Below are 17,585 nucleotides of genomic sequence, written 5' to 3' on the forward strand. Positions count from 1 at the left end.
TACACACCTACGCACACTCCCGAGTTATCTAGTTTAGAGAAGAGGTGCACTAAGAGATACCGCGAAGACAAAAAGATCTGTGGACAAACAGAAAGTGGAGGACGACAGAATGAAGATGGTGGTATTCGCTCACATCATGTCACTAGTTGCAATATGTGTCCACACTCTTTTTGCATCAAAGCTTAGCACAAGATGTGGATAACTCAAAAGAAGTTCTGGTGACTGCAAATTTTCTTGCTTTTAACCTCAACGAGCTGGAGGAAAAACTGGGAGTCTGTGGTGGTTGGGTGGTAAGTGGGGTGGTTGCACGTGATGACCTGTCGGAATCTCGGGTTGACTATGGCCTGGATCATCTGTCTGCACTTGCATATGTGTGCGCGCGTGTGAAAGAAAAAATGCATGCATCATGTGCAGGTGTATGAGTGTCTGTTTTTATTATTATTGTCGTATTTTGAATACCTGCATGCAGATCATTGTACGAGCCTATCCTTCATCAGCCCCAGAGATTTCAGTGCAAACTTCACCTGTTACAGCCTGCACCTGGCGAGCTGGGCGTTACACACAGTGACAGCTCCATGGCCTGCACTTCAAAAACAAAACAAAAACCGGGGCTTTCAGACACAGCCCTTAAAAATAAATCCACCGACACGAGGCATTGTAGAAAAAGACACTGTATTACATTTATGACTCTACAGTGTGTTCGCACGCGTGCGTGCTTGCGTATTTATCTTAAACTATATCATCATCTTTACTTTAATATGATGACTGCAAATCACTTGGCTCCTGAATCCGAACTCCTCCCACAGTCCTCAGCGCAGCCTGCCTTAGAAATATGGTTTTTGTGCCTCTTTGCCAACAGGGTGCGCGTGGACGCCATTGCACGAGAGGAAGGGCCAGCGTGAGGTCAAGCAAAGAGCAGGGCAAAGGTCAGACAAACTTTAGGCTTGTGCCGGCCTCGCAAGGTGCAGCAAACAATATTCATACAGTCACAAAGCCAGACAAAAAGTTAAAGTCTTTCTATGTCAATACTACTCTGCACCCATTGTATTTGTATTGTACAATAATGTACTGTTTATGTACAAACCATATTGTGACCAAGGTATCTAACGGAGTTGGTGTTCAGTCGTTACAAGAGTTGCACTGAAGACACTCAGCTGTCAGCACTTGTGTGCCGGCTGGGTCTGTTCGAACTTGTGTAGTTTTCCCCCTCATTATTTTGAGGAAGCCTTGATGAGCACATACTGACAACACTTTGAATACACGCACATATATATATATGTTGAATAGATGGTTCCAAAGTTTTGCGACGCCTGACCGCACATACAAGACAGGGCAAAGGATTTTTTACAGTTTTGACTGTCACAGTTCAGAGGTCAGGAAAAGGTTCCTGGCTACTTCTTCAGTTACGGCAAAGGTCTTTGGCTATTTAGGCTTCTCTTCATAAAACTTTCATAAAGTTTGTAACATCAGACAGAAACATTACCAGAACTTATTTGTTGTCTAGGTTCTTTATATATTTCGATGATGGTGACGACTTTCATTTCTAACCACAACGGGTTGACTTCTATAAAAAGAGTACACTTCCATAGAGATCCCTATCCCCCCCCACCACCACCACACACACCTTACACACAGTGCGAAATCGCCTTCAGGTGGAAGCACTTTTCCCCTCCTAAAGCAGTTTGGATGACGACAAAGACATGTCCGTTACAAACTCTCTTCCTTTCTTCGCTTTCTCATCCCCGCCCCCCACTCTTCTTCCCAGCTTAGGTCTGTAGGTCTGTTCTTCAGTCAACGTCGCCTCCGAAGAGAAACGAGATGAAAAGTGCAGCAGCTGTTCTTGTTTGCTATTCGCTTGTGTGGACTTCTTACAAGACTTTTCTCGACCCAAGAAGGACAACTGAATAAGATCACAAAAAAGAGAGAAAAAAGTTCCCTCTAGCTCCTGAGTTTGCATACCGACTAGCCGCAGGGTACTTGCTGCCTTCGAGAAAATTAAGATTCGAAATCTCCTCAACATTGTGTGCTGAAGGAGGAAAAAGAAAGAAGGGAAAGAGAGTGGGGACCTCCACGGGTACAGTCCACCTCCGTGGTCTGTATGTGTGTGCATGCAGGCGTGTCTGTGTGTGTGCGCGCGCGGAGATGTAACAACCTTTGAGAAGAAGGAGAACAAGAGCTAGACGAGTTGCGAGGGTGGTGGTGGGATGGGTGGGTGAGTTGAGGATACGGGCCGTGTGCAAATATACCCATGTTGACCCGTGGGTGAAGGGAAGCCAAAACATACCACTTCTGCCCGTCAGATCTAGCAATCTGGCGCCAATGGTCTCCAAATACGTGGCTGCCATTAAATGGATGCGCCTCGGCTTCTCTTCCCTTTGTGCACCGGGCGGGCGGCCAGAGGGCGCTGCAGGCGGCGGACTTGTGTCGCTTGCTCCTACTTCAAACTTACTCGGGTTTCTGCCCCTCGTGGCTGCAGAGAAGCTGGGCACAAGATGTTGCGCAGTCGCAAGCCGTTGGTCCTGACAGACTAAGGAGACAACAGTTTGTTATGAATGAGGTGTGCGCATTGTGAGCATTTGATACACCATACATACACAGGCACACACGTACACGCCCATAAAATGTTTTTTATTTCATGCAAAGCTTGTCATACTCCCACCTCGCCTACAGAAGTAACAAGTAATTGTTTTTTCTTTCCGCGCCTGCCTAATCCTAGACCTCTGTTATGATCTTATTCCAACATTTATCTCTCGGTGAGTGAAGTGTGTGTGTCCCTATGTGCAAGGAAATTTGTGTTCGTGGGAGGTCTGTGGGGCGGTGCAACTGTGTTATTGCAAACGGTTTATTGACTTTCTGGGATTCGAGGCTCTACAAGACGCTCGGCTGATCAGGTTTAAAAAGCCACATCAGTCTCAACATTTGTCCACCTCGGTGCTTCAGCAAAGTCAACGCCTGCGCGGGCGATGAAATGGGAAAGGATGACGAACTCCATTTTGGCGATGAAAGTTGTTTTTATTTCACTTGCTCTAGCTCTTCCTCTAGTTCTCCCATCTTTACCTCCTTGCCTTTTCTGTCCAGCTGGTCTAGTCTGTCGTTAGACAAATATGCTTCTTTGATATATATATAGGGACACACGAGCAATCCAACACACACACATACGACGTACGTGTTGGTAGATAATAAACGTAATGTCGGTTCTTAATCTTCTTGAAATGTAGCTCGTTCTTCTCACAATTGTCTCCTCACTCACCCACCCGCTTGATTCGTCTCGTTCATTAATGAAGCCATGTTGAGGGCGATAGACTAAACACCGCTCACCCTCGCCCAGAGGAGGCAAACACCTCCCTTCACTCCCTCCACAGCAGCTGCCAGTGATGGCGAGCACCGCGCAGAACAGCGGCGGTGTTTAAAGGTGGCTGGACAAAGCCAACAAATACAACTGATGCACTGAGAAAGGTCAGCCTGGGTCAGACATGTGTTTCCAGGTCTGCCCTGAGTCAGCCAGACTTCTTCTCACAACCTCATTTGGGTAGAGGAGAGGGTTTGTTGGGGGTGCACGGATACAGCTCTTTAATTCGTCACATATAACAGCAATAAGAAATTTGTTGTGGAAACCATTTTCCCGTATGGAGACGAACTTAATTAATACGCTGGGCATGAGAGACTGCAACAAAGGGGCAGAAGTGTCAGCAAACGGATGACACTGCGACAAATTTGAACGAAGTGGATGGATCAAGATGAAGAACTGAAGAGAGAACGAAAAGGTCAGCTGGGTTAATCTGAGAGAGGTGGGTTTTGAGGTGGCACTTGAAAGCTTGAACTGTAGACACAGTCCGAAGAGAAGGGGGTCCTGAGAAAGAGAAAGTGCATATGCTGATTGTCTCCCGTCTGAACCGGAGAAAACCTCCAACGGATGTGCGAACAGGTGTCACATACAAAGTGTCCTGAGACGAAATCTGAACCCAAGGCCTCTCATTGCAACAGGGACACAGTGCACCCTCACCCGATACACTACTGAAGGGGAGGTAGCCTATAAACGGACAGTGTTCTCAACCGGGTTCGGGGCGCCCGGTAGTGTAGTGGTTAAACGACCAACCTGAATGGTTAGCAATTTTTTCAGATATTAGTAGATATATGCGATATAAAACTAATCTGTAAGTTTCAGCCTCCAATACATTCGTTAATTAATTATCTGCCACGATTCACCTGCGATCAACGAGCGCTGTAACAGGGTACTACGTCACGACAACAGTGTACTACGTCACGTTGGTGAACCACTCACAGCATTGCCTGCCGTCAGCACCAATCAGAGAGAGAGAGTTTGGATTATTCGGACGCTGACAGTCTGCATTTCTCGTGGGTCTGAAAAACTGCTACTTTAGCACGAGAAAAGCAGACTTTCAACGTCCGAATGACCCGACCTGTCTCTCTTTTTGGTGTTGACGACTTGTGAATAGTGTACCAACGTGACGTAGTGCACTGTTTGTGTGATGTAGTACACTGTTAACAGCGCTCGTTGATCGAAGTGTGAATCACGTACTTTAGTAGCGGATAATTAACGGATGGGTTTTGGAGGCTGAATTTTACAGGTTAGACTTATATCACTGATATCTACCGATATATGCAAACGTAAGCCATTTCGTTTGTCTTTAAAAAAACGAACCTTGAATCGTCGTCGACTGCTGATCCTCTCCAACCGTGTACCGACTGGGAAGAATAGCTTAACAGAACCTTGACTGTCTATGAGCATCCCGCTCCGTGAAAGGAACACAAATTGGACGAATATCATGCTCAAAACTGCTCTTTTAGTTTTCTTAATTACATTTGTCTTGAAAGTTTTGCAGCAATGTTTATAAGAACTTAAAGAGCGACTTTCGTTTTTAAAGAGATATTTAAAGAGTGCTGACTATTTTGTATAGTTCCTTTTTGATTGCTTTGCTTAACTTTTCATTAGCAGTATTTAAATTAGTTGATAAATAATCTAAGTTTATGTGGTGAATATCAGATTTCTGCTCTCCTTTATCCGATAGAACTGACACTTGAAAAAAGTATGTAGCAAAGCGACCTGCACTAGTATCTCCTTTCAAAACACTTTTTTTCCATATTTATTGATTCGTCAGACAAAGGTGTCCACCATTATTTGTATGTTTTGTTGTAAAAGCTTGGGCTAACAGTAAAGCCTGTTTCGTCAACATTGAAAATCCACCCAACAAAGCTTGGAAAGCTTCCCTTTACGACCACCCACTCTCGCACTCATCTCATTCTCAAGCGCGCATGCACACACTCAAGATGTAAGAGGTGGAACAAACAGAAGCGATGCAGAGAGATTATTTTCGATGACGGACATCAAGCACAGAAAGCTGAAATAGCGCTGCCATCCATCTTTCTGAGCAGGATCTCATCGAGCTTGTGCAGGGCGGGCAACTCCAGGTAAGTGCCCTTCAGCACGCCTGTGCGTGTGCATGTAATTACTTCCCCTACCTGCGAGCTGATTGAGGACACACGAGCTGATGTCACGGCAGATAACGATGGCTCTTCTGTGCGTGAGATGATTTGGAGAACGCGAAATATATCGATAACGTCCACATCGACAAAGATGAGGATGAACAAGGACAAAGATAAATCAAGATAAAGTGTCGATCGCGATTAGGCATACTCTCTTTTTTTATATTTTTTTTTAATACAATCTGAATTTTTTGTAATGCACTAATGTATATTATCCTGTACATAGCTAATAATTTATTTTCAAGTAAAAATTTATTAGAATTAATATTAGAAGAAAAAATAAGTACCTATTGTGGCTATAGGGGAACTGGTGTGAAAGTGGTTCACTATGAGGTTGAATGCATTAACCAGCAGGCGACAACACCTGATAAAATTTATTAATGTATATTTATTATGATTCAGGACATCCAAATTAAAGTGGCGAATTTTAAAAGTATCACGCGAAACTAGGTAATGAAGTGTTTGAAATACCGGTCTTCCTCCCCTTGTTTAGTCATACCCAAATTGAAGCCACAAATTTTAGTGTAATCTACAGAACGTATTACTGGACCACATTTGACGACACAACTAACGGTGCACTTAAAATCGAAGTAAGCTTGAGGCGCTTCACAAACATTTTTTTTTTTGAAAAGGGGAAATGTGGGCGAAAAAAAAAAAAACCAACAAAAAAAAACACTTGCATTTCATTAGTAAAGGGAAGAAACCTCAATTACATTGCTCATAACAAAATCTCTGCTCTCCCTTTAAAATGCTATACTGACGCAGTGCAAGACACGTTCACTTGGCAGGTAAAATCTTTTTATGTCGAATAAAGACAACCACAAAAATAAGAATTTGACGGGTAAAATGAAATGATAGGGACATATCTATGAAACACCTATCTCACGATTAGCGATGCTCAATCTACCTGATACAGCTTTTGAAGAGGCACAAGTAGGAATAATTTTTGCACCGCCGTAAAATGGCTTGTTAAAATTTTCGACAAGACCAAAGACGCATACAGATTAACAAGAATTAATATTTTTTGCCTGAGCTTTTCTCAACAATTGCTTAAACTTAACTTAGTCGTTTGAGTTTCGCTTACGGCGTGAATTTGACGTTTGTGTCGTCTGTCGAGTGTGCGGACATGTAAAATAATAAGAAAAGGCAAGAAAGCATCGGACCTCACACCCAGCCTCCGCACACCCTTCCCGCACTGAATTTTGCCGTTTATGTATCCAGATCTTCATACATGCAAAATGAGGATCAAATAATTTTGCCACCAAATTCTTTACCAGCGTCTCGGCCTCAGGTGTACACAGGTACAAGGGAGACTACTGCAGACCGGTTAGAGCGCGGAGTAACTGCGCCTTGGGTGGAAATCACAGGTGCGTGTCACAGTGACGCGCACAGGTAATGCTATAAATATGGACAAAATGTTTCTACAGGCTGGAATTCTATGTTTCTTAGGATTAATATCATTTGGTAAGTCATTATCTTAGTCACCTGAGCCACGGATATTCTTAATACTTTGTTCAAAGTAGTTTACTACCTGTAAAAGAAAACAACCACCTTGTCTGAAACTAGGTCATGAAATGGCGGACACATAGAACTGAAAATGTATTTATTTGAGCTAAATTTTGATGTAATTATAAGGCGAACAAAGAGCGCATAATTAAGAGTAAAAATATTTACTATGTTATCTTTCACCGATAACAACTCAAAGAAGTTATTTAGGTACCAGATTTGGTTTATAATGCATGTCCCATAACCCGGAAATGAGGTACTGGGTAAGTCGTCAACACATTTGTAATATTGTGTTCTTAAAAAAAAATTCTATAGTATTTACATATATTGTATTAAAAGATTTAAGGAGTTAACTGCAGATATATAACAACTTATAGAAGATTTTACTAATGAATTTTTGGATTAGTACTCAATAATAAAACAAGAGAATAGTAAAAATGGTATGATAGATAAAATGATATTGGAAAGTTGAAATGCCATTTGCAGACAACTAAAGTTAAAACTGAGTTTTCACTTACAGGCTGGGCTCTGGAGTGCTATGTGTGTACTGATCAGTTTGACAACAGAGACAAGTGCATAAAAACAAGTGTACAGTGCAGAGAAGAAGAAGACGCATGCCTGTCAATGATTGTGTGGCGAGGTAATTTATTTTTTTTCTGACAATTTACTTGCAGATGTCGTCATATTTTGCCTTCAAAAGCATGTCACATGGCATGAACAAAGTATTACTTTGTATACAAGTAAACATAATAATACATTTATTTAACGTAGTTTCGTAGATATGTTCATTATGCTTTACAATAGAATGTGGAAACATAGGACATCACACAGCAGCCTTTAAGGTTTGTGAGCTCGAGTCTTCACAAACACATGCTCACACAAACACTCTTGCACACAAGCTAGGGTGGATGAGAGTTCCCAGAGAAAAGCACCCACAGTCAGCCCTGTACAGACATCACATCAATTAAGGGGTATTTTAGAGCTGAGAGTTTGAATCCATGATGTTTGAATCTCACAATTGTAGTGACAAGCTCCATAGCTACTACTCCCAATTGCATTCTTAAGCCTAAAAGTACAAAAAAAAATAGCGAAAGAACAGTTTTAAGAAATCCTAGCAGCTCATATAATGCTGTAACATTTTTCTTACAGCGCCTGGGTTTTGGACACCTCGCAGTGAGAAAATAAATATTATCAGCAAACGATGTGGTACCAATGCGTACTGCAGTCAGCGACAAAGAGAACTTGGACTGAGATGCATGAGGGACTGGTACAAAGACTGGGAGTGTCTGGAGTGCTGCCAGGGTGATAGATGCAACTTCTATGTTACGGTATGCATGTACATTTACGTGTTTCACTCTATATACCATATACCACTATATCAAAAAGTCTTTAGTGAAGATGCAACAGTCCAGTTGAAATGTACTTCAGCAGGATAGTCAGAAAAGTAGGTAATCAAATTATCGGCTTAAGGATGTTAAATCGATCTTATTTGTTTACGCCAGATACCAAGGTGCAATGTAGGACTTTGGAAATGAACTAAATGAAGCTACATTTCCTAAAGAAAATACAATATTGATTTAAAAACAAAAACGGAAAAAAAAATTAAGATATGTTTAACTTCTACTGCCCTCTACAACTTCAGTTTCAGTCAGCCATGTAATGGAAGTAGTCTAAGCTGAATCAATTCTATACCAAGTTACTTTATGTGAAAACTGTTTCCTTATTAAAAGTGAAAATATTTTTTGCTTCTGTTAGAATGACAAAATCTTCAATAAGCTTGTGATGGTGAAAATAATGTTATGACATTGTTTGAAGAATGTAGCTTAAAATGAATGTCTTTAATGAGTTGCTCAGTTGCACAGGTCTTCAGTTCATTTACATGTTTTAATTTCACCTCAAACTTAACAATATATTTTAGTTTCAATGAATATTACAGTTATTTAAACCTAAACCCAGTTCTTACCTTAAATTCTTGATTTCATAAACTTTTTAGTGATGTAGGTACTCTTAAGGCTATATAATGCCAATAGGGATAAATTGCTTGTTATACAATGTGGATATAAATTATTTTGTGTTTGTTTTTGAATCTTTGTTGGGAAGAAGTATATCACAAATGTAAAGAATGTTGAACTTTAATGGGGATAATGCTATCTAAAAGAGTTTTATGATTATAGATAACCCTGTGTTGCCATTGAAATATATGTAGTCATTGTGAGTTTTGTAGCAAAGCAACACCATTAAGATTAGCAAAGCACATCTGCAGGATCCATGTTTATATCAAATCTTATTCTTTCATCACTTCTTTTAACGTCTCTTTCAAAATGGAAATAGTATTTTAATGGTTTAAGAAAAAGACTGTCAAACAAAAGAGCGGCATTAAGGTGTATTGTGATGTTCATGTGTTGCATGGGCTGTTTTCAGCTTGGAGCAAGCAGTGCTACTAGCAGTATGGTGTTGCTGTTAACAACTTTGATCCTGATTTGGTTCTTGCATCACTAAGTTTGACAAAGATTTGGTAGTGTGCTGGTGTATCCTCCACATTGCAGACACTGCTGGTATGAAACCCAAAGTAACAAGGTTCATCACTGCTCTTGGCAAAAGAATAATAAACATGCAGCAAATTTAAAAGTTTTAAGGTCTGTTCCTGCAATAATAGACTAACAAAAGGTTAGGTATAATAGTCAGCAGGTTTGGCATTGTTTGTGCATTTTGCATTTTATACAGTTGTCATATTCTAGATCAATATCCACAAACAGCTGACCTAAATATGGTTAAATAAGTTTATTTTATGGGCCACAAATAGATATTTCCATGTGTACATAAATCATCATCAGACTTTCGCCTTGTACAGTTTTGTGTAAAATGATATTCCATGGATTTTATTTTCCAGCATCAGAAAATTGTATCGGTTTCATTTGGAGCATAGACTGTCCTAAGAGTTTTTTCCGAAACTTATATTAAAAAAAGAAATTTGTTCTAAACTATTTTTCTTTCTGGAGAGCATGGATCAGAAGAAAAAAAAAAATTTTTATGTGTTCTGTTGCATCCAGCACTGGCTTTCTGTTACTATACTTTTGGACAAGTGGAAAGTTATCAATTTGTACCATATACATGCATCAGCATGGATAAAACTAGCAGGACATGGGTAGACATATGAAGTGATTTGTTGTAAATTAATTTCTTATGGAATGATGTGGCTTGTTAGTAGCCAGATAAGTCCTGAGATCATATAGTAACAGACAACACACAAGCTGTTGACCTTTTTATCTACGAACATTCCGAGCCTTTGTCTTTCTGCTAAACAAATGCTTTGTAAACATCTTTTTGTACAATCTCAAAATTGCCATGTATTTCAAACTGCATATCAGACTCATTTATATATATATGAATGCAAGTGTAACCATAGAACATTCCTTCATTTGTATATTTCCCATGTAAATAAGATTGTCATTGAACAAGTTTTTACAATTTATTTTTGAAAATAAACTTTTGCTAAAAAGAAAAAAAAGGGATTTGTGAAATATTATTTGTGTGCACTATTTCAGTTCCTATGTACTTGTTGAAGTAGGATTTATTATTTCTTTTTGTCATTAAATTCATTTATTTTTGGACCTGTAAAAACAGACTTGTATACATTCGTGGTATGTGTGTACACATCTCACAAATCAATAGGATTAACATGAATTTACAAGACTTTTCATGCTACAGCATTCCATATATGGTCTTCCAGATGTTAGCGGGTGATGTCCTCCCAGCAGCAAGATGTGCAGATACTGAGAAAGAACCTGCATTCACTAAGTACAAAATACATCCTACATAGCACATCCTTTTGGGAAAGGAGGGGAATGAATAATTGTGCAACAGTCCCCCTTTGTTACACATTTGGAAAATTTTGCAAAGATGTTGGACTGACCTGCCTTAATACTACTCCCTTGTTTTAAGAACAATACTGTTTGCCTAGAAAACATCTTGATGCTTATAAAGCACCTCTAGATACATTCATCAAAGATATTGTCCTGAAATGTCCAGAGTGATTTTGGTCTGCCTCAGAAAGCCTGGTGGAAATATTAAGCAGTAATGGTTACTCATTGGAAAAATTTTCATCAACTACCATAGCTCTATTCTTTCCATCATCCTAACGCCCACACATTTTTAAAGATTAAAAAATTTTAAACTGCACTGTGACTGTTCTATAATTTGTTTTAGCAAAGAATATTTGGCCTTGATTCCAACAGTTCTAGCAGTAAACAAGTTCTTTTATTAGAATATGTTCTAATGCTTCCTGATAATAAGGATCACATGACTATGTGACATATATCTGAGGAACATTTTGTCTTGTCAGAGATTTCTTTCATGAAACACTGCTTTAAACCCCTCTGATGGTGTACATAATGTGTGAAACCATTAGGATAAAGTTGTTGAAAATAACACCATCCTGAAAATGCAAGTAAACAAGGTCCAAGGTATTCTAAGAATGCAATATGCTTTTTGTAAGTTCTTAGATGCTATAAAATTTTGTAATTATCACAATCATCTACTTTAGTGGTGGACACATGTGCACACATATCCACCCACACAACACACACGCACATCTGGTGGTATATCAGTTTGGGCTTGTACCTAAAACAGTGAAAATTGGCTGTCCTAGGTTCAAATCTCATCACAGCCATGCTGTTCTTTCTCTGCATGTGACATCTGTTTACAGGGCTAGCTGCTCTGCCATGATATACCCTTAGATGCTGAAAAAACAAAACACCAATTCCCATTTCCTTCACATTTACACAAGGTATTATTAAAATTCAGCTTAGTCTAGTCATTCACACTTCAGTAAGCATATAAATTATGTGAACAAAAAACACCTCACAAAACCATTTAGTGTTTTGAAAAGTATAAGTTACTAGCCAAACCAAATAACATTTGGCAGAAAATATTTCATCACTGGGAAGACGATGGTTTCTTGTTTGATGGCTGAATGTTCTGCTGAATCTCACTGTGTTCATCTTTGGCAAGTTCTGAATCTGAATCTTCAAGCTCTTCATCAAAATGGTATGCTGGTTTTTCATGAACATGGGCAAAAATGGCTTGATATTTGAAGTTCCCTTCCATAAAGTATTCAAATTTGACATCCTCAAACCCAGATGCTTCCAATGCAAACATGTACTTCAGTGGATCTGGGTCTCCATGCTTCAGAAATCCCCTAGACTTTGCCAAGCGGATATTGTCCAAACTTAACACTGCCACCATGCAAGCACCAGGCTTCATCACTCTATACAATTCACTCACAGACTGTGGCAAACTTGGCCAAAAGTAGTAAGAGTTACAGTGAAAAACTCGATCAAAGGTGTCAGTATCAAATGGCAAGTCGATCACACTGGCTAGGCTCAGGTGTACTTTGTCATTGCTTATTGGGTTTTTAAGGCGTCTGCTTGCTGCATCGAGCATGTATGTGGATACTTCAACTCCATATATTTTACCAGGACCATCTAAGAAAAAATTTAAAAACAATATTTTAAGTTCAGTAGCAAGAGCACTGTTTGAACAACATGACATGGCAGTATATACAAAAATTTTCCTTTTACTATCATAACAGGATGAAATGTCATACTAATGATCAGGATGTTATAAAATGAACAACAGTGCAAGTATGGTGCTGAGAAAAATAGACTACATACACTTTGATTTCTCATGTTTTATGTGACAAGACTTGGCAAAAATAAATTATTTAAATAACATCGCCTGGTACAGCTAAAGAAGAGAAAAGAAAAATGTTTATTAAATCTTATTACTTTTCTTCTTTTGTACTTTACACAAAAAAATGTAGGTGGTAGCATATAGTCTAACAGCAAAGTGAACACAATATGCGCAAGATGCATGCTTATTACTAAGGCAACATAATAACATACATTTTTAAAGTTTAATTTCTGATGGCTATGAACTATTCATTTCTTTATACATAATTATTTCCTCTAAATTGAGTAATTAACTTTTCTCAGTTATTTTAAGAATACTATTATGGAAGCTGTTAGATTAAATTTTAAGTTCACTAGTATTTTTCCATATAGAAAGTAGAGTGTAATTATTTATAATATATAAATTGACTTCATTTGTACATAACATTTTTTTTAATTTGCAGAATAATACATAACTCAGTGGAATTTCAAAATATTAGAATGTTTGAATTACTTACCTTTCACATATTCTAAAGCATGCTCAATCCCCAACCCTGGTCCAAATCCTATCTCCAGAACTTTGTGGTCAGGCTTGATGTTGCAAAGACGTGGTCCACACTTATTCAGCATTTCATTTTTATATTTAAACCATTGCTACGCACAAAAAAATGGAAACAAAGTACTAGAGATATTTCCTTTTTTTTGTGATAAAAGCAGAGCTCTGTTTTACTTGTAAGTTGCTGGTGAGCTGTTCTAATTTGGACTTGCACAAACAATTCATGTTCAGAAAAATCATGCTTAAGCCAATAGTTTGTCATGTAAAGACATTACTGTTCAACACAACTGCGGTTCCTGATATATTGCTATAGCTGTCTATTTCAGACTACCGTTTGTATTCTCTTTGTTACTATAACATTTACTATAACATAAGCAATCTGAAAATTTAGAAAGAAAAGCTAGAGGCCTCTCAGCATTACTAACCAAAACACACCAACCAAGTAGTCCTTTATGTGGCCTCTTAAACTGCTGTGCAAGACTGTTTCTTAGCCGCGATGACATTTTCTTGGTAGGCAGCCTTTCTTTTCTGCCCTGTTATTGTCACAACAGAAAAAATACAAGCACAACATACCAGGCAGTTTACTCCTCATGTCTTCATAACTTTTGATGCCAAAACATTATTGTTCATTGTTCGGCTATATTATCCAAATATTTTGCCTGCCACTCTATAAAGCATGTCTAATAAAACACAAATATTTTAATCGGCCTACTTAGCTGCATTACATTTATGCACATGCTTTTAAAAAAATTGCCTTTCTGTCACATGTGGCCATTCTACGAGTGCAGACGTCAAAGTCAAAGTGAATAACTACTTCACCCAAATGTCACCCAACTGTTAATTAAAATATGAATAAAAGATGAGCACGCCCTTCAGTATATGTCACTCAATCAGCATGGCTTATTCAGGAAGAAATATATTTTGTTTAAAACATCGACTTTTCTTTTTATATGCCTCAAGGAGAAATGGACTATATTTTTATAGACATAATATTTTGATCTAATTGATAAATAAATTCACGTAAGCAAATGCATACTGTATTCCTAGCTCGCACAGTTCACCTTGAATAAGGTGCAATTCGCTTTCACAACTTTGAACTCAAGAGGAAAGAACGGAACGTCGGAGATTTGGCAGACTGTTATCAAGCTGCTTTGCAATACAACCTGCAAATAAATTTTGTACCTAAAAGAATTAGAAAGTTATTTAATGTGATCCCTAATTAGTTTATATTAAAACATGACTTCAGCTTTTCAGTTAATATATAGTAACACGCTTCTTTCCTTAATTTAAATTATAGATTTTCTTGTAGTTTGCACTGTTGAGTATTTGAGAACTTAGCCATTTGCGATTTTGACAATTTGAAAATCATAATACAGGTAATACTTTGTAGTTGTCCTGATAACTAGGAGATTTTCGTCTATATTTGGTACGAATTTTTACAATAGTATTCAGTCCGTCTGCTGAAGGAAAATAAAAGCAACGCACAGGTCACAATTCGAATAACTTCTGTTTCACACCTTGCAGCAGTCGACACCAAGTGTTAGCGCATGCGCAAAGTAGGTTGTAGCGACTGGTATGTCGTCTGCTGAGTCAAGTATGCAATAATAATGAGAGTAGCGCTTTTTCCAACGATTTTCTCAAAGCGTTTGCAGAAATGATATAAAGAAGTAAATCACCAACCACCATGCACTTCATATAGAACGGATACGCTCACTTTTACTACAGAAAAACCCTCTCATACACGTATACGTACACCCGCGTTACATACGCTCATGGTCAGTGTGAGTGAAGGTGTTGTGAGAAGCTGGACTTAAAGTTGGTAAGAGAATCAGAGTGACGAATGCTGATGGGAAGTCTATTCCAAGCTGATGGAGCTTGGTGAGAGAAGGACCTCTGTCAATTCATTAATTGTTGTCTTATATAGTTATAGTGCATGGGACTCGATCGAAACTAAAGTCTTGGAGTCTAGGGTATGCCGATCACGAACTAATGGACTGCCGGCAGACGAACTTGTTTTCAGTTAGCTAATAAAACGAGGCATTAGACGACATGGCTTCCGGTTTATTCACATTCTTTGATACGGTTCGCCGAGACTAACAGCAGATCACTTCGCAAGAGGTCAAGAGTGAGTCTCGGCATACAGACAGCAGTCTACCTACCTACCAGTCGCCTCTCGGTGACGGGTGCAAACACTAAATTGTGACTATGAATACTAACAAGTTCGGGGACTAAGTCACCCGCCGTTGTCGTCTGTTTTGCACTTGCGTGACCAGATATGATCGAGGGCGGAAAGGGTGCAGGGTGGAGGGAACAAAGTACTGTCACCTGTATACACGCTACCTATACAAGCGTTCCCACTAAGCTTTCTCTTTGTGGCCATAGCTGTGTAAAAGAGGTACATGTAAAGCAAATCATGGGAAGTCATTCACTTTGACAGGGAGCTAAAGCAAGACAGCAATGAATCTAAACATAAGCAAACCTGCTGCTTTTGTTTATTTTACACAGGCATGCTGCTCCTCCGTTACATCTATTCTGGGCGGAAGACGATGTGTGGGAAAGTTTCTGGGGCGCATGGAAGTCTTGGCCTTCACTGCCCTCATCCAACTTAGTCTAGCGCACAGACTACCCGGAATGACTGAGTATACTCAGGATTAAGACTCGTGGATATTTCTTTTAAACAGACAAATGGCATTGTTTCTTTCTCTCAACGTTTTCAGTAAGCTGAATTTGTAAGTTAGTTTTCAGCAGAAACAGTATCACAGTAAATGTCTTGCACTTGCACAGGATAACTGAAGACAAGACTTTATGAAGACATGTGAGGTCTCCGTGCTGTCAGTCAAGCTGACCAACTACTTACTGAACCTCTGTCCTCAGGTCACACGTACGGGTACTTTAATATCCATTGTATTCATTGTTAGAAAGGGTTTTAGGCAGGACATCTAGTCGTTAAAAAGAAGATAACATTATCAAAATCATTTATGGCGCTGTTACAAATATGGTAGTATGGGACATCGCATATAAATAGGATGGAAGATGGCACGAACACACACGCTCACAGGGAAGGTAAAGGCTGGTGATGGGGGTAATCACCGGCCGGGTGACGACCCCGTGACCGAAGGAGAGCGGGATGGGGTCGACTAGCAACAGGGTGTAGGTGCTCGGGTGTGTCTGGGGGTAGTGGACCTTAAAGGTTGGGTGAAGAGGCCAGTGAGGAGACTGTAGTTTGTAGGACCGTCCATAAGTTTCATGGGAAAGATTATGCTTTTGACAGCATTAATAAGGGAACTAAAGATGAAGACAGCAAAGTAGGGAACGAGGGATCGAGAGAGAGAACAGAGGGTAAGGATCGAGAAGCCGTTTGAGCCAGAATGTAACCCAGAAAAACAAGAGACTTAAAGGGATACTCTAGGGTTGTGATAAGGCTGTGGCGACTGTCAAACGTTTCAAAAATATATTTAGTTACAATTACAGAGCACGACAGCGATACAGGAGAAATAAATGATTCTTTTCTCACATAATTACCACTTATTGGCACTATTTCGGTTGCCGATATTTATAAAAATCGAAAAAATCCAGTGAAATTGACCCTCGTGTCCTTCCGCCGAGTAACCACGATATCTTCCCGAGATAGTCAAGCAGACGAACCCTCTTGTGACGTCAGAGACGGACAGGAAGTGTCGGTGGTCATTGCTAGGATCGTGATCGGTGGTGTCTCCTTAGCTGGATTTGTGATCATTAAATCAAGGTGGCCATGAGTAATGTTCAACCATACCAATCTTAACCACTTGCATCAGCTCACAATGTCATCGACTGCACATCCTCGGAGGGCGAGGAAAATGTTGCGGCAGTCAAAGGACAAAGCAGGTATAGGACTATATGAGTAAGTTATATTGTGTGCACGGGAACAGAAAGTGAACGCATGCTTTACCTTCAAGCACTTTAAATAAACATAATGGACTCGAACTCTGTTCACTGGGCATTGTTGTTGACCAATTCACTTCGTAGTGTATTTAAAAAATAAAATTATATTTGTCTTGCCAATTATTTCCTCTCTCTCTCTCTCACACACACATACAAACCGGAATCTTCCCATTGTACATGATAATTTAGGTTTAAAAGTGAAATTTCCGAAGGATAGTTTCAAAAATTAATATTTCGAAATATCTGTGTTTAAATATTTTAAAGAGACAATATTTGCAGCCTTTTGGGGTATAGTTTGAATAATTCCACTAAAGACTTACTTTATAACAACGATACACAGAATTCAAGCAGAGACGTTTGCTTTATGTGTTATTATGCCTGTGCTTTTAAATTATATGTTTGTTGTTTAAATGTGTGTGTACATAGAT

At 39.2% G+C, this 17,585-nt stretch overlaps 2 protein-coding genes across 4 annotated transcripts; one reads left to right on the top strand and one right to left on the bottom strand.

The window, feature by feature from the left end:
- Positions 1 to 6,815: 6,815 nt before the first annotated feature.
- Positions 6,816 to 10,519, top strand: LOC112567236. The gene is made up of 4 exons (XM_025243856.1): positions 6,816 to 6,969; positions 7,532 to 7,651; positions 8,161 to 8,339; positions 9,433 to 10,519. The coding sequence occupies exons 1-4, from the start codon at positions 6,912 to 6,914 to the stop codon at positions 9,508 to 9,510; spliced, it is 435 nt and encodes a 144-aa protein (XP_025099641.1). The 5' UTR covers positions 6,816 to 6,911; the 3' UTR covers positions 9,511 to 10,519.
- Positions 10,261 to 15,025, bottom strand: LOC112567216 (uncharacterized methyltransferase YdaC-like). Of its 3 annotated transcripts, none has more exons than XM_025243827.1 (5): positions 14,990 to 15,025; positions 14,298 to 14,399; positions 13,662 to 13,769; positions 13,199 to 13,334; positions 10,261 to 12,494 (listed from the first exon to the last, which is right to left on the bottom strand). In XM_025243827.1, exons 1-5 carry the CDS (start codon positions 15,008 to 15,010, stop codon positions 11,947 to 11,949), a joined length of 915 nt encoding a protein of 304 aa, XP_025099612.1. In that variant the 5' UTR covers positions 15,011 to 15,025; the 3' UTR covers positions 10,261 to 11,946. The 3 variants fall into 3 exon arrangements, with proteins under 3 accessions (XP_025099612.1, XP_025099621.1, XP_025099629.1); XM_025243836.1 differs by lacking the exon at positions 14,990 to 15,025 and adding an exon at positions 14,722 to 14,740; XM_025243844.1 differs by lacking the exon at positions 14,990 to 15,025 and having other exon boundaries at positions 14,273 to 14,581.
- Between the last annotated feature and the right edge of the window lie 2,560 nt (positions 15,026 to 17,585).

Source organism: Pomacea canaliculata, linkage group LG1 (genome assembly GCF_003073045.1).
Source record: "Pomacea canaliculata isolate SZHN2017 linkage group LG1, ASM307304v1, whole genome shotgun sequence".
NCBI lineage: Eukaryota > Metazoa > Mollusca > Gastropoda > Architaenioglossa > Ampullariidae > Pomacea > Pomacea canaliculata.